The sequence below is a fragment of the Nelusetta ayraudi genome, unplaced genomic scaffold, assembly GCF_046127955.1.
Source record: "Nelusetta ayraudi isolate G7.1 ecotype Tasmania unplaced genomic scaffold, CSIRO-AGI_Nayr_v1 ptg000130l, whole genome shotgun sequence".
In the NCBI taxonomy this organism is placed as follows: Eukaryota; Metazoa; Chordata; class Actinopteri; order Tetraodontiformes; family Monacanthidae; genus Nelusetta; species Nelusetta ayraudi.
This window is the reverse complement of record NW_027466180.1, coordinates 1201023-1222556: the sequence shown is the minus strand read 5'-3', so window position 1 is coordinate 1222556 and position 21534 is coordinate 1201023. Positions and strand designations below refer to the sequence as shown.

Genomic DNA, 21534 nt, shown 5'->3' with positions numbered 1-21534 from the left:
CGTGGCTGCGACTGCGTGTGTGAGTGTGTGAGTGTGTGTGTGTGTGTGTGTGTGTGTGTGACCCCGACCAGCAGTTCTAAGTCCGGTGTGCTCAGACATCTTAAAGCCAATCCAGCCCTCGTCAAAGCCAATCCACTTACGGTGAATTAGTCTCATTACCTCATCGGGGGGACTGGACTGGTGTGTGTTGCGGTGTGTGAACAGTGGGAGCGCCTTTTACGCACAAACAGCCGCCGCTGCACCGCCTCGGCCTGATGCGAAACCACTGCTGCTGCTGCTGCTGCTGCTGCTGCTACGGGTGAGGGTGAGGGATGGATTCAGCGAGGCTGCCGAGGTGGGGCAGCGATGGTGGTGGGGAGGGGGGTGTTAGGGAGGCCAGATTGAGGGATGGGAACCCAGGGGAGTGAGGCCGTCCCTGGGGGCCGGGGGGGTCCCACTCAGAGAGCTCATCCAGCCAGCTGCACACAGCCAGATTTTCCTGGTAGACTGTGCGGTGGAGAGGGCACGCTGCTGCGTGCGCACACGACCACAGGGCGACCTGGTGGCCCCTCTGCTGCCCCAGCTGGTACACACACGCACGCACGCACACATACACACACACACACACGTTTAAAAACTGCAAAAACATTAAGCAGCAGCAGCAGCAGCAGCAGCAGCTAAGGTCCTTGTGCAGGTCTATTCTCAATCTTTCCTGATATTGACTTCAATGTTGCATAATCATAATCTTCTCCCCCCGACCAATTTCCTCTGCTGCAGTACCACCACAGTCCAGTAGATGGGGGTGGCTCATTGGAGCATGATAACCAACCGCTGTGAAGCTGTGACTGGTTAACACATCAGCCCTGTGTGTGTGTGTGTGTGTGTGTGTGTGTGTGTGTGTGTGTGTGTGTGTGCGTGTGTGCGCGCGTGCGCGCGTGTCTTTATGCGTGTCGTTCTGTTACTTCCTGAAGCACCTACAAGTACTGCAGAGTTAGCATATTAGCATCTTAGCTGGAGGGCTGCTGCTTAACACCACCTGTGCCAGACAGACAGCCGTCCTCGACACGCGCGCGCGCACACACACACCGACGCACACACACAACAGCAAGCAGGGGAAGTTTAATTCACTTTAAATACACCATAGTATAGGTCCTTACTGTACATATTCACTCTGGTTTGAATATTGCAACTTCAAGGTTCCGGTTACATTAAGTTCTAGTCGACTGGAGCCTCACGGCATAATGCCGGAGAGCCGCAGTTGGCCCTCCTGACCTTTCAAACCCGTCAATCAAACGTCACCCTGAACATTTTCCTTCACGAGCTGCGAATAAAGCCGGAGCCCTTTCACGCTTTGTGACGACAAGGTCATTAAGAGCAGAGAGTTTGCGTGGGCAAAGACGACGGGGAGGGTGAAAATGTCACATTTTTGTGGTCGTTCACAGAGGAAGGTTGAATTCTGGAATTGGAAATCCTCAAAAAGCTCCGTTTGACAGTCACATGTGGTTTGGACCGGAGCGCTGGTAGGTAACAGCGGCGCATAAAGACTTTTTCAGGAGATACTGGTGGGCGTACTGATACACAAACTGCCACCACTTAAAAAATTACACCATCGTCCTATTTATCGGGGATGTGCGCGTGTGCGTGTGTGTGTGTAAAACTAAGACGTCCCTGATCTTTAGTGGCCTCTTCTTCAGAAAGCGGCACACAAGCTTTGTGCCGCTTGTTTCCTCCTTCTGCCTGCTGATGCGCGCTCTCTCTCTCTCTCTCTCTCTCTCTCTCTCTCTCTCTCTCTCTCTCTCTCTCTCTCTCTCTCTCTCACACACACGCACACACACACGCACACACACACACGCGCGCACACACACGCGCGCACACACACGCGCGCACACCCAACACAAAATAGAGCACAATAACTGCAGCCCAGCAGGTAAGAGTAAACAATCGAGCGGTATCAAGTGCCCCCCTCAACCCTTTGACTGAGCAGCTCCACACAAAAACACACCCACACGCAGCAGTACAGCGCCCACACACACACACACACACACACACACACACACACACACACACACACACACACACACACACACACACACACACACACACACACACACACACACACCAGGCCAGTCATGCTTTGTTCTAAAGCTTCCATTCATACGTGGCAGTGAAGGGTTGACACTAAGTGCTCTCCAGCTCACTAACTGCTGCTGCTGCTCCGTGTTCTCCCCTCTGTTCCCGACTTCGTCCCCCCACCTGCCCGCCTCAGCCAAAGTCCACCTGTTGTATGTGCACGTGTTGGCTGTGATCCGGGGTGTCTCCACTCAAGCGACGTCGTTTTATAACAACGAGTCAGCGAGAAATCCTAGGAAGTCGATCCCTTCCGTCCACGGCTGTGCAAACGGAGGACGGCCGCTGCAAGCCTGCTTCTCTCCGGAGATGCAGCTGCGGCTTTAAGGGGACTTTTTCAAAAGTGAGCCAAGGAAAAGCACATTTACCCCAGTCAGTCGCGCTCACCAGCGCATCACTGGCACGCCCGACTTACACAGCAACGGGTTCGCACTTGTTGGTTTTTTTTTTTGTCTGCTTCTCGGAGAAAAACACGTCACTGTTGAGAAGCCGTGGAGGAGGAGTCTCGTTCTTACAAACGTACTTTGACGGAATGTCATTTGTATTTTAATTGATTTGTAAAATAAACTGTAGCTGAACTGAGCTACTCGTCAGTAACTTGTGGCGGGAGGCAGCAGTGACAGACGGCCATCCGACTCCACCAGCAGAGTTGGTGTCCTGTCCTGCGTGCGAGTCGCACACTCGTAGGTGGCGGCGGCTGCCCCTCGCTGAGCAGGTGCTGGTGTTAGTCACCCTGTAATGTGTGTGTGAGTGTGTGTGTGTGAGAGGCTGTTCCTGACAGGGTGTCTCCCTCAGCTGGCCGGCATCTGTCACTCGAGGCCTCTGAGACGCTGAGAAACGGTTGAAAAATGTGTGAAAAAGGAATCATTGTGATCAAAGTCAATTGGCTATTTTCTTCTGTGTGACGTGAAAGTGGAAACGCACTGGTTGCTGCAGGTCACTTTTATATACACTACCAGTCAAAAGTTTGGACGCACCTGCTTCTTCTTTATCTTTACTACTTTCTACACTGTAGAAACACACAGACATCAAATATATGAGCAAGACATGTGGATTAATGTGGCAAAAGATAAAAATGTTAAATACCTGAATATGTTATGTTATATATATTTTATATGAAGGGTGGCTACTCTCGATCATCTCAAATAAAAAACTTGTTCATTCATAGTTTTGATGCCTTGAGTGACAATCTACAATGTAAATAGTCATGAAAATGAAAGAAAAACCATGAACTCAGAAGCATTTGTCCAAACTTTTGACTGGTAGTGAACGACAGCAAGAACTTCAACAGCCAGATTAAAGACACTGTGCGGTAAAAAATAAATAAATAAAATAAAATAAAAAATCATAACAATGACCTTAATTTTAAAGCTACAAAATTAACAATGATGAAAAATGTCATCATAGAATCTAATACAGTTTACTTCCACTGTCCTCTGCATTCATTTTCACACACGGGCGCTCAAGAACTTTTTAAAACTTTTATGTCTTTGCCCCCCAAAAAAATAAACTAAACAAAAACATCAACGTCTCCTCGGCCTCTTTAAAATATCAAAAATATTAAAGCACTTAAACTGCGGCGGCGCGACGTCTGACTGTGGCAGATGTTCCTCCTCCTTTTCTAGCGGCGCCACCCAGCCTTGTGTTGCCGTTTCAGACGGGCAATCCTCACTCACTGTTTCTTCCTTTCTATGTCCTTTCATCTTTCCCTCTGTATTCACCACTGCGCGCGCGCGCACACACACACACACACACACACACACACACACACACACACACACACACACACACACACACACACACACACACACACACACACACACACACACACACAGATCTTGATGACAGATGGCAACTCAACAATTGTACAGCATCAGTTTTTATAAAGTGCAGGCGCACGCACACGCACACGCACACACACACACACGCACACACGCACACACGCACACACACACACACAAGCCCAAAAGAAACCCTCTTGTGCATATGTCCCTTTTGTGCCCGACTCACCGTCAGATGTCTTGATGCAGTTCTGACAGCTGTGTGTGTGTGTGTGTGTGTGTGTGTGTGTGTGTGTGTGTGTGTCTCCGCGCGCACCTCTCTACCTTGGTGTGTTAGGAACAGGTCTAATGAGAGCTCGGCGAGGTGCGGGCCTCAGCCAGTGGACCATATGGGGGACATTTAGCCCTCTCAGAACACGGAGCCAAGCTCTGCTGACATGATTAGCGGTGCCGTCCGCGCTCCCCTGGACCAGCGTCGGCCCGCCCGAGGACGGGGAATTTTATCGTTGGACGGCTAATTAATGGCTGGAGGTTGGCAGCCACCGCCGAGATGCGGGGAGGTGGACGGAGGACAACCATGTGGTGGCTTTTTTTTTGTCTTTCTTTGTTATGTTGTTTTTTTGCTTTGTTTTTAATCAGGCTGACCGCAAATACACCCAGAGAAGTGTGTGTGTGGCGGGCCATCAAAATTGACTTGAGTGCACAAAAAGATTGGCATTAGGTAGAATATGATATTCTTTATAGATATTTTTTTAGAAGAAGAAGGTGTGCTTCTTTGATCTTTATTTAAAAAATAAAAATAACACTATAATTTATTATATACAGTGTTATTCTAGATTGTTCCTGCCGCTATTTTTACTGTGAATGTTATTGTTTTTTGCTGCTTGCTCGATCCCTGGTGGGGCACTGTCACTTTCACATTTCACTGTAGTGTTGTAGTACTACAGTTTGGTCTTGGTCTCAAAACCACGTTTTAAGGGTCTCAGTCTCGTCTCGTACTCGGAAGCATTTTTACTCTGTCTTGTCTCGGTTTCGGACTGGACGGACTTGGGATTTTGGATCAAGACCGGTCAAGACTCAGCCAACACTACAATGACAGATAATAATGGAAAGTAATCCAGCTGCTGCCGTTTGTTTGTGACACCCCCTTATTCCTAGTTAATTTACTTTTTCTTTTTTGAAAATGGTTCTAAATAGTTGGCAAAGCCGCAAAACGTTAAAGAAATTAGTCTTGGTCTCGAACTGATAATGTCTTGGTCTCGGTTGGTGCGGTTTTGACAAGACTATTTCACTGCACATCCTATGAGCATGGGACAAATAAAGTTCTGGAATGTTGAGTCTTGAAATAAGCAAGGTGACCACCAGGTGGACTCAGAGAGCGGAACCAACACCTGGTTTGGGTGTTGCCGTTCAAACTGGGAGAAGCACTGCGTATTTCGGAAAGCGCTCAAAGGTAATATTTCTTCAGGGCTGCAGTTTAGCACATGCTTTGTGGAAAGAGGAGCAAGCAAAAAAAGTTTCTGGTGCTATTGTTGGAAAACATGAGCAAGGTACATTTTGCATGACACACGGCAAACTTTTCAAAGGCACTCATTCCTTTTCTCGGCTCGCAGTTTTTGAGGGCGTCGTTGCGGCGCGGCGGGCTGAAGCTGGTGGCTCAGTTAATCCTGTCAGAGGCAGATTACAGGTCAGAGGCTATAAATAGACAGACTGTCCCTTTAACCTGGCCACTGTCACATTAGCGCGCGGCTCACCCGCGGAATCAGGCCTGACGGGAGCGACCCCAGCCCTCCTCCCACTCCCCCCACCACCGAGAAGCCGAAGGCGCCAAACCCAACCGGAGTGTGGTGATCGTCGACCATCATGTGACCACAGGGAGAAGATGTTTCAACAAGTTTTTCCCCCCGGGAAGCTTCTTCCTGTGTCTTTATGTCGCATCTGGATGCCAGAGCACTGCCATCTGTATTGCATCACACATACAGAAGGCCCAAAAAAAAGAAAAGAATCGGTCCAGCTGCTACACTGGACGCCTCAATCATGTCACTTTACTACTGGCAAACATATTAATCATCATTTAACGTTAATCTCAAATAAATTCATCAACAATGGAGGAAATCCATCTAGAAAACGAGCTCCAGGAAATGAAGTCATTTATTTTGATGGCATTTATGTCTCTGATCGTTGGGTTCGGAATTGACACGCAATCATAGTGCCAAAAAGTCCATGTTATACATATATTCAGAGTTATGTGAAATTACATAATCACCTGCCCTCACAAAACCACAACGAAAACCAAAAACATCCTGCCAACAGTGATGCTTCGGGATATGGGATGGGATGCATGAAACACCTGCCTGGCGGTGATGTCGTTAACCTGGGAAAAGTATCTGTGAGGTCACTGATTTCTCAGCCGATTTCCCGACGAGGCAGCGTCAACAATGAGTTCTTTTTCATGTTCAAACATTAATCAGAGGTTTCTCTCTAAAGCAGCAGCTTCAAACGAGGCACTACACAACAGTGATAAAATGTGTCGAGGCTGCAACTAACGTTTGATAGCGACAACGGCTGTCCTGTTGCCCTTAGCAACAGACCGCTGTCCACTTTTATGGGTGTTTTAAGTGATTGCTACTGACTGGAAGGACTTTTTCGATCAAAAAAAACCCCACACAAGTTAAAGAAATGCCCTCGCATTTCTTTAACTTACTCTGCACATTATGTCTTCAGAAGAGCCGTTTGAACAATTCCACGTTGGCCGGTCGGTCCGAGATCAAACGATCACACTCGAGGTCCGTCAACCTCCTCCCGGCTGACTCCTCCACTATAGGCCTAGCGCTCCCTCTGCTCTAATCTGCTGGCCTAAATCAGCCCAACCAACCCCCACTCTAACCTGCCTCCTCTAATCAGCGCAAAGCCTTGTTCCACCCACCCACCCTACGACTCCAAGATGCTGCGAGACACGTTGCGTATAATCTCTGCGTCACCGCGTTCAAACGGACAATTCCCGACTTTGAGCTTCGCGGTCGAGCCAGCTTTATCGGGAACACGGCACGCGGACAGATACGGTAACTGGAATGAGCCAGTTGTGGTATCGCGTAAAATAAACCGAGCAGTGTCAAAAGAATGAACAAATCATTTAAAGGAATCATAAGACTCCATAAAAACTTTAGAAGGTTTTTGGCATTTGTTTGGGGGAAGCTGGAAACGCTGCGCAACAAGTGCAGGACAGTGATTCACTGCTGATCACTGGTCACAGACATCGAAATCTGAAGTAAAGAGATTTAAAAAATAAATAAATAAATAAATAAGTTTGATTTATTTTTTTGGTAGCCATACTAGATCATGAGAACAAACGATGGATAAGATCAGTCAGTCAATATGAGCGTTGTGGTTGTGACAGGCAACGTATGAGAGTGCTGTGAGGGCGTTTCATTGATCAAGAGGCTGCTAAGCACTTGAAAACCAGATTCAATCTGGATGTCTTAACTCCAGTATAAAGGCTTCTTCATCTTGCCTGTATTTTTCAGGGGAATGAGAGTTGAGTCAAGCGTGTCCTCCTTTGACCTCCCTGCGCTCCCACCCGCCATCTCAGCAGTGATTCATTTTGATGCACTTTTTCTTTTTTCTTTTTTCCTTACTCTCACTACATCAGTTCACGTACTCACTGCTCCACTTATCTCTTCTTCTGCCGGTAGCGCCGCAACACAGCTGCTGCCCATCACTTAGTGTGGTGGTTTTCAGCCACTGATAATGTCAGGTGTGCCATGGAAAATTATCCAATTTCACTTAATTGGTCTTAAAATACTAATATTCTATTATGGAGTTGCTGTGACTCACTAAGCAAATAAGGTTTGGCGCTATTTCTTTTGCGCCGAAGGAAAAACAATGAAGTCGTCAACATCTTCAAGTGATGATGCCCTGGTGATGGACATAAACATTGGAATTTTACCCAGTGAAATCCGGCCGGTACTTTAGAATGTCCGTCGGACAAAAACAAGGACTGCTCCGTCAACTGGCTACACGTTTGCAGAGGGGGAGAACAAGTTACAGAGCCGATTGATCCAAAACAGCGGCTAGCTACATGTCTGAGGTAAGGTATCAATATATCAGGCTATTGTGGACGTTTCTTTGATTTTTTTTTTTTTTTTTTTTTTTTTACAGTTGGAGGCAAAACACAAGTACGCAAAAAGTCTTTTTTTGTGTGTTTTTTGACCGACAACAGAAAGGTGCCAAGCTCGGCTCGGCCTGTCTGTCTGTCTGTCTGTCTGTCGTTTATTTAACGTGCACTGCAGCCGTCCTCTGCAGGTCCTCGCTAAACAGGCCGGCTGTATCTGTCACAAACTATCTGCCTCTCTGTCCGTCTCTCCCTCTCTCCCTCCCTGTGTTGTTTGCCGTCTGACTGTTTGCGCTGCTGTCCGTCCGTCCGTCCGACCGACCGACCGACCGCCTGGCCGATGGCCATTCTCTGCAGTGTTGAGTGAGTCATTCCCCGGGACAATGGAGACAAAGCCACACTGGAGCGCACACTTCCTCCGGATGTGCAAGAGGATGCCATTCATAACAAAGCCTGCACTGTCTGACTGCGAGCTGCGCTGGGCTGTGAGCGGCCCTGTGAGTTTAAGAAACGGGTTGGGGTGGCGCGTCGGGAAACCAGAGGATAGACGGATAGAGACAGAGGGCGGGTTTGCGATACAAAGTGCTATTTGTGTTTGTGACGGGCTGCGGGATGAGAGGAGAGTGGAAGGGCACCGCGGCAGACATCGGTGGTGGCGGCGGCGGCAGCAGCAGCAGCAGCAGCAGCAGCGGCGGCTTGTGATTGATATCAGAGATCTGGCACTGCCACCTGATCCAGCCAGCCAGCCAGCCAGCCAGCCAGCCAGCCAGCCTCCAGCAACACTGAACTCACTGAACCCACTCTGGCAAGATGGCTGCCTCTCGTTGCACCCACTGAACCCCACAGCAGCAGACCACCGGGCACCCCAGTGCAGTTTTTCACATGGGAAGGGCAGAGAGAGGACACCATACAGGTGATGTTGTGGAAGTCTTCATTCAGGGATGGCTCAGCACAGAATACTTAAGTTTTCTGTAAAAGAAGCCATGAGTGAAACTCTTTGCAGAAGGTGAAAACTGGAGGCTGAGTTTTGGCACCTGTTTTCATTTACACGCCATGGGCTGGCAGAAAGAAAAGGAAAATGCAAGTTTTGGATTTGTAAATCATACCATTTCAGGGGTTAAGAGGGTAAATCTTTCACTTCTTTGGTGGCTGACTGAATGAGATGACACAATGGGGCTTACAGAAAACTGCGCAACTAACTTGCTTGCCAAAGTCAGCGTGGCATGAAGAGTCGGCACAGCGTCCTATTAAAGTGGTTCTTTTCATTTTACAATGTTTACTTCGCCGCTCCGAGGACATAAAAGAAGCATTGATCCCGGCCTGAGTCAATAACGAGCCTCGCCAGACTCGGATGCATCTCATGATGGGCAGTTTTTTCCGGGACAGAAGCGATGACGGTGCTCCCCCCACCCCCGGTCGCCTTCCTTCAGTGTGTCTCCTCTCCTCTCCCCTGGCCGGGCCATCTGTTGTGCTGACTGCTGTGTGGGCTGATGCTGCTGCTGCTGCTGCTGCTGCAGCTGGTTGAGGTAACACTATCCTCACCTACAGTGGCTGTCTGTGACCTCTGTTGCCTCACAGCGGATGATGGGAAGTAAATTCACAGGCCTGGGCATAAGTGACGCAGAGTTCCCGCTCGAAAAAGGGACAGTTTCCTCCACGGGGGTCTGTCACAATTCAATTTTCATTTAATGGGTGAAAATTCAATTCAATGTTGACCCAGTTTCGATAATTTATCGGCGTACTTTGCGATATCTATAAAACAGTGGTGGGCCGTCAGGGCCAGCTAGGCCTTCTCTGCTGGACAAAACTTACTGTGAAAAGTAAATATTTCCGTAAATATGATAATAAAATCATTCCCCATCGTCTGCTCTTTTCACATCATATAAAATCCACTCGATTGCGCTGCTTCCCATTGTTGTGTATTACGGTACCAATCTCAAGTCTGCGATGCCAAGACCAGCTAGCTGGTCTTATGCTGAACTTCATATGTACGCGTCCTGTGATTGGATAATCACCGAGAATCCCTGAGACTGAACTCTACCCGGAGATCCGGTTGCCACCACGACAAAACCCACGATGTTTGAAGACGAATCTAAAGATTTAGTTGCAGAATCATCTGCAATTTAAAATGTAAACGACGTGGTGCATCGGCGGAGCAGCTGCGCCAACATGTTTAATTGTTTAATAACTTAATAGTTCAATAGTTTGTTTCGTTATCGTCTCGTTGTCGTGTCTCATCCCAATCTGTGACAATGCAGTTTATTGGACAAGTTTGGACAGGAGTTTAAACTCTCAAAGTTTTTTTGGACTTATTAAAACTTTACTAGGGCATCTTTTAAAATCAGACGCTGTATCTGTTGTTTGAGTAAAGAAAAGAAAAAAAGAAAAGAAAATGTCACTCGAGTTCAAATGTACAAAGTGGGAAGTCTTCGTGTGTCACTGAATGGCTAAATATGGTCGCAGTTTTATTCAGTTGAATTGAAAGGAGGGCGGAGATCATCACAGTGCTACTAGTAAAGAAGTGAGAATGAAAAGGCTTGGTGTCGGGTCACAGTCGGCGGTTTGCGGCCACATTTCTTGTTTATGCAAGTGACTTTCCTAGAATTTTAGGCGTCTTCCGCTCAGCATCGCAGCGTTTCGTTTCATGTCAACTTTCATGACAAGGGAACCAGACCAAATGAAAAAAGGAGAACAGAATGGAGGAAGGAAGGGCACACCCTGAAATGAAAGCAGCATGGGTGTTGATGCACTGCGAGCATTGCAAGGAATAAAAACATGCGGTGGACCACCAGGCTGTTTTCAAATGAAAAGACATTTTCTACGTGCGTGATTCAGAATGAAACCTGATGTTTTAACATCTGCCAAGACTCCAACAAGACCGAGAGCAAATACATCATAAAATGGACTGCAATTATGTAGGGCTTTCCAGCATCTTCACGGTACCCCAAAGCACTTTACAATGGCCTCTCATTCACCCATCCACTCGCACACTCGTACACCAATGGGTGGCTGCTGCCACTGGGAGCCAGTTAGGGTTCAGTGTCTTGCCCACGGACACTTTAAACATGAACAGTTGGAGCTGGGATTTGAACCGCCAACCTTTTCGATCATCAATTCGCGACCCGCTCTACCAACTGAGCCACAGCTGCCCTATAAAACCACATCATTGTGCATTTGATGCTTAAACATTGTTGTGGATCAAAACACCTGGAGGAGAAAGCAGCTATTATACAAGAAATACAAATTCTCGTTAAAACATGGATGTAACAATCTAAAAGACAATCTCTCTGCTTAATCCTTTATCAAATAGTCCCCGTCTCCCTCACAATCAGTCTCACTCTATTCATTTGGTGCGTACCAAAGCTACGACATGCTTAAACTACTAAAAGTACTTAAGGCATCTTAGATGCACATGAGCATCTCCCACTTTACTTCCTGAGTGTGCGTGCGCGCGCGAGTTCCGACAACTCGCCTCTCAGTCTCGTCTGCTGCTTGTTTCTTTCTTTCATCTAATGACTAAGACTGCAGTCTCTGCTGCTGCATCACGACCTGGACGGTGACTCAGCACTCTGACCCCCTGCTCCCCTCTCTCTGCGCACACATAAACACAGACAATAATTTAGCATATGATGCAGACAAACATTCATATTCCTGACACAAACAAACGCCGCCTGCCGCCCGCTCACCTCGCAGCCTCCGTCTCTGATTCTCCTGCGCGCCGACGAAGGCTGCTAGCGCTGCGTCGTGACTGGGGGCCATGTGCTCCTCTTAATATGCACAGACGACTATCTGAGGATGACACCGGCGTGCCGGGAACGCACACACACTCGGCTCCCTCACTTCTTTTTCAAAAATCCCCAAGGAGTCTCGTGAATCTGCACACGTGATCATGGAACAGGATGACCGAACTTCCCTCCACTCCTCCTCTTATTACCTCAAACACGCTCTCCTGCTGTGTCACAGCGTCGGCCTACATTACCCATGAGCCCGCTGTCTGCCTGTTATGCGCGCATGTCACTTCCTGTTCCACAGTTTGCGTTACACATTCCTCGAGTCCCTCGGAATCACATAGGGATGCTGCTCATTGGCCCAAAACGCCTGGAAATCCCCACCAGCCCGCTTCCATCCCAGAGGCTTTGTTCCTGTGAAGAACGGGCACGTGCACGTGCATGCGCACGCTGGAGAAGCTGTAATAAACCCTTAACTTGGGCTTCAGTGTGTTCAGCATGCACAAAACAAAACCAGAACAAAACAAAAAAGAAACCAGCAACAATCCAAATACCATAATCACAAAGCTATGTTGTACTACACTCTCTCATTCTGGGTCAGTTTGTCACACACACACACACACACACACACACACACACACACACACACACACACACACACACACACACACACACACACACACACACACACACACACACACACGCATAACAACAACAGTTCAACCTGTTGCAGAATCTCTTTGAATTCAAGTCTTTCATCCCCGTAAAGAGGAAGCACTCTGTATTTTGTCTGGCTTCTCATTTCCTACCACAATGTTTCTCAAACACGAGGGGGCCGTTAGCAGGACAGTGTTGTCACCAACCTGCTCAAGTTCACCTCCAATCAAAGCTCCTGCACCCACGTCACATGACTCGCGGTGACACCGCGGTGGGTTTTCTAAGAACACTGAGGGTTGTTTTGTTTGTTTTGTTGTAGAAAAAGACAACAAAACAAAAAAACATCTCCCCGACAGAACTAAACTGATTTGATATGGCGCCAAACACACACATACGCACAGACACATTAGCACAGACATGCTCTGCAAATCGTACAATGCTGACCACCTCATATGAACCACACAGAAGCTTTACAGCAAAAAATTGTCATGCACTTGCATGCTTGGTAGATGTTATTAGCTCCACACACACACACACACACACACACACACACACACACACACACACACACACACACACACACACACACACACACACACACACACACACACACTTTGCAAATCATACAATGCTGACCATCTCTATGAACCACACAGAAGCTTTGCAAACAAAGAGGCAGCCAAGCTTGTAATAAAGAGACGCATCCCTGTAGGGCGACACACACACACACGCATGCAGACACAAACACACGCAAGCTAATCAGATGTCCATGTGATCACACACTCTCCCACACACGCGCGCACCACACATTGCAAACACTCTCATCCTCCCACCACCGGCACATGTGGCCAGGCCCCTCGTCTAGACAAGAGGAAGAGGAAGAGGAAGAGGAGGAAGAGATGGAGGTGGAGGAGGAGAAAATGGAGCTGAGAGTGAGAGGAGAAAGAAAAAAAGGAGAAGAGGCGGCGGACGTCTTACCCCGTTTCTGGAGCCATCCCTCTCTGACGATGGTGACATCGCTCATGGTTTCTTCACGCCGTGTCTGATGCCGCTACACGCCTGCTCCACGGAGAGAGAGAGGGAGGGAGGGAGGGAGGGAGGGGGAGCGAGAGGGGGGGGGCAGGAAAGTAGGAAAGGAGAGAAAGAGAGGAGGAGGAGAGGAGGAGGAAGGGGGGGCGGCTCTCCCAGCCTCCGCGTCACTCTCCCTCCCTTCCTCTGCCGTTCACCCTCTCCTCTCCTTCGTGAACGCTCCCTCCCTCCCTCCCTCCCTCCCTCGCTCGCTCACACACACGCGCCGTGTGCGTGCGTGCGTGCGTGTGCACTGTGCGTCGTCGCACTTCCTGTTGTGCCTCCCTCCCTCCCCACCTCTCTTCGTCTTCTTCTTCTTCTTGGTCTTGGTCTGCCTCTCCCCCCCTCCGTCTCCACCTCCTCCTCGTGCACTCTCCTTCCCTCTCCAGACCTTCCTCCTCACCAGCAGTGACTCAGCCTGGAAGGAAGGAAGACAGAGAGAGAGAGAGACAGAGAGAGAAATAAAAATAAAGAAAAAAAAAGAGAAGGATGGGATTTATTCCTCTACCGCTCCCTCCTTCCTTCCCTCCCTCCTTCCGAAACCCTTTCACACAGTCTGACAAGACAAACTGCTGCTTATTGTGAGGACGAATGCAGCTTCCTCCTCCTCCTCCTCCTCCTCTCTCTCTCTCCAACCGCCCTGTTCCTCTTTCCATCACTACCACTCTGTGATAAAACCGGATGAATTATTGCGTTATTGAATTACTGAGTACTTGATAGTACAGAGGAGAAAAAAAATCCACCTCCATTACCAGACAGACATGGCTGGGCTCCTGCTGCATACCTTTTATTCATTCATACTGATTAAATTGGAGCATCCTTGCTCAAAAAAAAAAAGAAAGCCCAAAAAAAGTCCTTGCTTGATGCACTTGTGCAAGTCAAATTGTTATGCGTGTGCATGTGTGTGTGTGTGTGTGTGTGTGTGTGTGTGTGTGTGTGTGTGTGTGTGTGTGTGCGTAGGCTGATCTGTCTGTCTATACGTGGGAGGTGGCAGAGCATCTTAGGACTGTGGAGTAGGGCTGGGCTATAAATAGCTGCGGCAGTTAGGGATGCTCTCACACTCTCTTTTTCTCTGCCCGAATCTCTGCACCTCTCCGTTTTCTCACTCCCGCTCGCGCCGCTCTCCCTCCCTCCCTCCTTCACCCCATCCCTCCCTCCCTCTCTCGCGCTCTCTGCAGAGCTGCCGCGTTTACCTCAGATGCACCCTACTACAACGTATTACACAAGGCTCAGCAGCAGCACTATGCCGCTCGGCTTGAATGGAGAGCGGCGCTACGGCCGCTAGCCGAGGCTAGGCTAGGCTAGGCCAGGCTAGCGGCGGAGGCAGGGAATCAGTATTCAGGGCGGCTTGTGTCTGCACTGCCGCTGACACTCGGAGGGACTCTCACTGCAGCATCATAAGGGAACGGCTGGGGCGGACCCACGTGCCACCCGCCGACGCACACACACCCGAGTCGGCGCAATTTCCTGCTGTCGAGACGGCAGAATGGTGGCGGTGTTGAAATGACACAGGCAAGCGGCGGGAAACACAGCAAACAAACCAGGGTACTGGGTCCATTTCGCCCATACCTGTTGATTTCATATTCTACAGTTCATTAACCATCAGCGTGAATGTCCAACTCATGGAGCGATGGATGGAGCTGCATGATATAATGCGGGGTAAAATGGTCAGATGTGATATTTTACCTTTTGAGATGATGATGTAGCATCCAGGGAAAAACACGCACTAAATAAATATGTCAACAATTAATAGCTGTTACGGACGTTGAGCAAACTCTTCAACAAAATGACCTGTAGTGAGTGAAAATAAATGGCACACGCTTCAACAAATGCACTAATAAAAGCAATGGGTACTTTCAGTTTGAAAAAAAAAAACATTTCACACATTCCTTGCTGCATAAGGCCGTCAAGGCCACACAAACCCAGCTGTCATGGCCAAATATGTAGCTTCTTCACAAAAGAAATAGTCTCTTGCAAACAGCATTTTTCATGAATTGGAAAGATCACAACACAAAAATATTGGTACCTGAAGTTTCAGTTTCATCACCCACAACTTTTTTTCTATCAGAATGAATAATCTTGCATCTCACAAAATGTAATTTTTTCGATTTGTTATCTATTTCAATATTTTCAACAGGTTTAAAATTGTATCATTATATCCTGATCAGGTTCGACAGAACTACCTCTGAACGCATAAGTGATTACCTCCACTTAATCAGCAATTTGCTCAATACAATTCTGATACAATTCTCACACTGCGGGGGTATTTCAACAACAAGAAACACACAGAGACCGCCCAGACTTATCAAAACACGGTATTGGCTTATAAAAGAGGTCACATACAGACAGGAGGAAATTCCAATAACGTTTCCCAGATACACGTCTTCAGTTTTTACAACCCTACTATGAGCACAGTGCAGCTCACCTCACTTTACTCCTACTCAGCCCCATTTGTGGCCTCATGTGAACCCTGGCTGACGTCAGCAGCAAGCGGCAAATGTTCTCTCTCAAGTGCGAGACAGCGTTTTGGCTGGACCTAATGAGAGTTAGCCGACAACACTTTTTTTTGGAACTTAGGATGCGTTTCAGATGTGCACAAATCTGGGACTGACAATAAAGTGAACCATAAAACCATACAAAAGCTCAAGTTTATAGGTTCCATTTACAGAATAACTCTTGACTCTCCATCCTACAGTCGGTCATATCAACCTTGCATGTTTAATTATTAATAGATTTAAAAAAAAATAATGCCCCCATCTTTCTCGAAAAGAGCATATTTAGTTGCTGAAAATCGTCCAAAGATATTTTTTCTAACACTGCAAGAAGCCGTTCTCTAGAAATGTGTTCGCTGACCAAGCAAAAAAGGTATAAGATTATTTCTTGCCCTGATTTCTAGCAAGTTAACTGACAGGACAGAGACAACACTGTTTAGCAATGTTTGGCAAAGTGGAATTTTTCCATTACATAGGACCATCAAAACGTCTACTTCAGCCCATTGTAAGTTCTTCTCCCATTTAATTTTGCCAGATCAGAAACTGTCTATCTTGGGATGAAAGTAGTCCAGTAGGGTAGGGTAGTACTAGGGTATAAGCAGTGGTTACTTTGGTGCTTCACAGCGCTGTCACTGTAGACTAGACAAGAGCAAGAGTTAAGATAATGAGTCCAATTATGCCTCTCACACACTTGTGTATCATTTCCCTGCCTGTGCCGTTGCAGCACTGCAAAGTCCCTGTGCAACTTGTGACCGGCAAAGAGGGCTGCACTCATCGGTGCCATTGAAAAGACTAGGCATAAAAACATATTATAGCATCTATACCTGCTTTCTACTGCACTCAAGTTCATGGGGTTCACAGAGGTTTGTCCCAAGCTGCCACAGAGTACAGGTAGGGTACAACCTGGACAAATAGCCAGTTCTTTGCAGGGTAAAATATGCTAACCAGAAAGGCCCCATGCACTGGGATCGACCCCACGACCTTTCAGTGAAGCAACAGTGCTAACAACTGCAACACTGCGCCTCCCTAAAACACATTATTGTTAATATAATATTTATTTATAATTTTTCAGCAAATTTAAAATGCGCAGATCTTTTCTTGGATCAACAATAACATCCAACCAAATCTACTGAACTGACAACGAGCAATATTTGGTTTTCAGAATACGTCACAGTCCCATTGCCAGGCCCCCCCACCCCCCCCGGAGATCGGCAGCAGCAGCATCATGAAACAGCTTGCCCATCATCATCACCATCACCATCATCATCATCATCATCATCATCATCTCCCATTCAGTCACTTGTGCATGTAGCCAGGCCGTGCTGTAACATACGAGGAAGTCGATGATAAATATTTGACCAGATTACGGACGTCATTGGGAGCATTCCGTACGTGAGACTTTTATCAAATCGGCCCCTGAGAAGCTCGCCGTCCTTCACGTCAAAGCGAGTAGCTGCCAGTCAAATCACGCATGTTGCATGCGCCATGGCACGGGGGGGGGGGGGGGGGAATACCTGCATCACTGGTACAAAACACAACACCAGTTTCCGCCCACCGTAATTGCCGTGAGACGAGAACATAGTTCCTTACAGCGTTCATTATGCGTGTATAATACGTTGCGCATTATTATCAGTCGTTCATATTATAATTATTATCATCATTCGTGGCGGCTTGTCAAGCACACGAACGGCACCGCCTCCCCCCGACGAGCTAGCAACCACAACATAAACACGCATTATCCCGCTAGCTTTTAGCAGGACGGTGGCGTTTCGTTTCATTTCACGTCAGCTCTCACACAATTTCCTGCCCCCGAGTTGTTTTTTATTACCTGTTAGCGACAGGTGCTTGCTGTGGTGTTTCCCCCGCCCGTGCACCTGCTCTTCACGAACCGCTCGGGCTTATTATGATCATTTGTTCGAGTCCTTCCTTCCTTCCTTCCTTCCTTCTCTTTTCTTACGAGCTAAAGCGCAGCCGCTAGTAGCCTCGCGGGCTACCGTCGCCACAAGCAGCCGCGGTGCTAATGAGCGTTTAAAGCGACATCAAACGGATTTCCCAGGCAGGGAGCCGCAGGGAGTTACCGCTGCCGCAGCCAACGGCTGTTTTGACTTTCAGGGAGGAGAAGGAGGAGGGGGGCCGGTGACGTCAAATCGCGAGACGAGCAGCTCCCTCCGTGTTGTCTCGCGCGGTTTAAATGAAGGCACGTGTGAGCGCCGCGACGCGCACGTTGGTTGTCCTCCGACCGTTTCTTTACAGTTTGGCTTTGGTGGAACCACGGATGTATTATAAGAACTGGATACCAGACTGGCAATATACCAGCACGCCGATTTTATTTTTCACCCAGTGGTCACTCGAGGTACTGCAGCGCAAATAAATAAATACAAATTAAAAAAAAAATCCCATGGGCCAAAAAAAGTATTTTTCCCATAGACCGAATTACAAATATAAACGCCTTTAAAGGGGCTGATAGGATGACTGTGACCTGAAACGAGAGTCACAGAAAATCTTTCTATTGTAGATTTTTCTGTAATGGTCTTTCAGTCGTTTTAAAAAAAGATAAAGACAAGAAAAGAGTTTATTCCCAGCATGACGTCATACGTGCTGTGTCTCATTTCATTCTGGTTGGCCAAATAGATCATGTGAGTTACAGAGGCATGAGGGGAAGTGACACTATTGCGCATGCTCTATGGGCCCATTGATGCGGAAGTTAAAGCATTTTTTTGGTGTATGCGTTACGTGAGCAACTTCATTGAAATGAGTGGGCCGCCATCTTGGAGTCTGGGGGTGTGGGTGGAACCCGGTGTTACGTCCCCACTGGTTTCCAATTTAACTGGTTTCCTTAACAAACAGTTGCAGGTGTGCTGCGCCTCCGTCAACAGATTCGTCACAAATCCACAAACGTGCAGATGTACCACAGATCTAGCACAGCGAATATAAAACATACTTCATCAGTGCGTCGTGCTAACGTAGTGTTTGAGTTTAAAGTTAAGTTTGTTTTTTTTAAAAAAAAGATGAGGTGTTTATGGTGCTGTTTAACACAGTTATGTTTTTTTTTATGTATTTGTGTTTTTTCTATCTTGATGGGGTTTTCTTTTTAAATTCCACCCTATGCATATTTTTACATCCAAGATGTGAGGTGGAGGTATCACTCCCAGCGCAGCAACACCTCATCTGTTCTCTCATCTCTATTTCCACTCTGTCTGCCTCCCCCAGATGGTGCGGCATGCAGAGCCGGGCAGCAGTGGCAGAGGGCTAAAGGTATGGGGCCTTGATTGGGCACAGAGCAGACACAGGTGGTCCTCTCGTGTCAGATTGTGCGAATGTGTGCGCGAGCGTGTGCGCCGGCGCAAATGTGCATGTGTGCGTGCTCGCCATTCTGGCCCCTCTTGACACACGCGTTGCCATCAGCTGGCCTTTTGCTCACAGCCATGTGTGGAGAGGGGGAGCGTGAGCGGAAACCAGCAGCCAGCAAAAGGTGTGTGTGTGTGTGTGTGTGTGTGTGTGTGTGTGTGTGAGTGCATGCGTGCGGTTGTGTGCGTGTGTGTTTTTTTGCGTGTACATGCGTGTGCGTGCAGGGGGGAGGCGGTGGAGGTGGGGGTCACAGAGGTGGAGGTAAACAGACAGCTTGAAAAGGATGAAGGTAGCACAGGGGAGTCCTTCTGTTGCGGATGCTGTGACCAGACGTGTCCCTGTGACACACAAAAACATGCACATTACAAAAAAACAAACATCCCAGAGTCACTGAAGCCAGACTTAAAAATGTAGGCCCTACACTCTTTTCAGAAGAACATGCACTTAGAATTACCTAAGAAGGTTTATTTCTCAGTAGGATGGACTATATGATTGGTAGAATAAAAATGACTAGAAGATGAGGTGCTGGCATTTATGATTAGGACGGAGAACTCCAATGTTTATGGGTCATCACTATGTGATGAAATGATGAAAGAATTTGAGAATTGACTAACTATAAAACCAGATGGGTTAAGGCGGACAAGGGCCAAAGACAATACAACGGGCTAATGCGCCTTAGTTGGCGAAAACAGCTTCAGGCATGGAAATTATGGAAATTCACAAACACAAGTCTGAACAAGGTTCAAAAAGAGGATCATATAATGCACTGCAAAGTCTGCTACACAGAAAGGGCAATAAGTGAAGGAAAACACGTTGATGTATTGAACAATATTGGCAGTATATTCGTTCTGATACAAAAAACGACTGAGATGTTGGGAGAACTCCCCTTTCGAATATGATTGTATAAAAAAAGAAGGTGTGAGTTCAGATGTACCTTTAATGTATTTATCCAACGTAATTCAACCAGGTGTCAGTAAACTGTACTATCACGTACATTAGCAATAGGGCTTGTACAGTGCTTTGGTGTCAGGAGTTTTATTTATGCTGCCTGAGAACTGTACTCTGTATGACCTCCATTTCAAAGAGACTTGGATTGAAAAAAAAAAAAGAGAAAGAAATAAGGTGGTGGGCGGGGGGGTGGGGGGGGGTGTCTCATAATCAGTGCACTAGTCTATTTTCTGGGTTCCCTGGAGGTGTCATTATGCAAAGCCTCAGCAGAGTCTGTCTAGTCAGTCTGATCAGTTGTCGGAGAGCCTCTCAAGATATGTATGATTTGCTCGTCAGTGCCTCATCTCACACACGAGCCAGAGCACCAAATGGCGTGTGTGTGTGTGTGTGTGTGTGTGTGTGTGTGTGTGTGTGTGTGTGTGTGTGTGTGTTGTGAACGTCATGCATGTCAGGCTTCCATCTGGAAAATATATGGGGTGCATGTGGCAGAGTGCCGGTATGGATATGAGACAATGTGTCTGCGGTAGCTTTTGCAAGTAGCCATGATGCTCTACAAAGCTGCGCGGCGCTTCAAGTTAAATGCAAGGTAGCTTGCCAACATACTGCTCGCTCTGTTTGAACTCATTCTATCGCCTTCTTTTATCGTGGTAATAAGCGCATCCAGCATATAAGCGAACTTCTTAGAAATGAGCGGTTAACCCGTGTGTGTGAGGCTTGTGTGAGTAGAGTTGCCAACCGTCCCTTAAAATACAGCATTGTTCCGTATTTGACAATGAAATGGTCCGTCCAGTTTTGAATCCATACGGGATGGGGTTTGTATTACTGAGTTGTCTTGAACGTAAATTTATTTTGCGTTGCAAAGTCACGACAGTCTACCTACCTGCAAGCAATACCATTTTGCAACCCATTTACAACAACTGCGTCTTGGCTGCGTAGCTTTGTATAATGTGCACCGTTTAAAATCATATTAACATTTCCTCTTGGGTTTTTTTTTCATATAGGGGAGACTCATAATCTGTCTTTTCCAGTGGGACTTTAATTTAACAGTTGCTCTCACCAAGCCAGACTTGCACTGCGGAGTGAATAAACACACACACACACACACACACACACACACACACACACACACACACACACACACACACACACACTCCTCGGTGCCCAGTGTGACATCAGGGCACCGATGGTCTGTCCAGGTTGCAAACTCAACAACTTAACTTCCAGCTACAGGCCATCATAATAACATCCCTACCGTCCAATCCCACACCTCCTGTCTCTGTCCTTCACGCACACAC

At 47.5% G+C, this 21534-nt stretch overlaps 1 protein-coding gene across 2 annotated transcripts in view; it reads right to left on the bottom strand.

The window, feature by feature from the left end:
• Positions 1-18125, bottom strand: part of akt3a (v-akt murine thymoma viral oncogene homolog 3a) — a 50053-nt gene extending 31928 nt beyond the window's left edge. Inside the window, exons 1-2 of one of the 2 annotated variants that reach the window (XM_076050856.1) lie at positions 17772-18125; positions 13362-13869 (exon numbers count right to left, since the gene is read on the bottom strand). In XM_076050856.1, coding sequence (XP_075906971.1) covers positions 13362-13400 — 39 coding nt within the window. In that variant the 5' untranslated portion in view covers positions 13401-13869; positions 17772-18125. The remainder of the gene's footprint in view (positions 1-13361; positions 13870-17771) is intronic. The other variant, XM_076050857.1, reaches the window with a different exon arrangement.
• Between the last annotated feature and the right edge of the window lie 3409 nt (positions 18126-21534).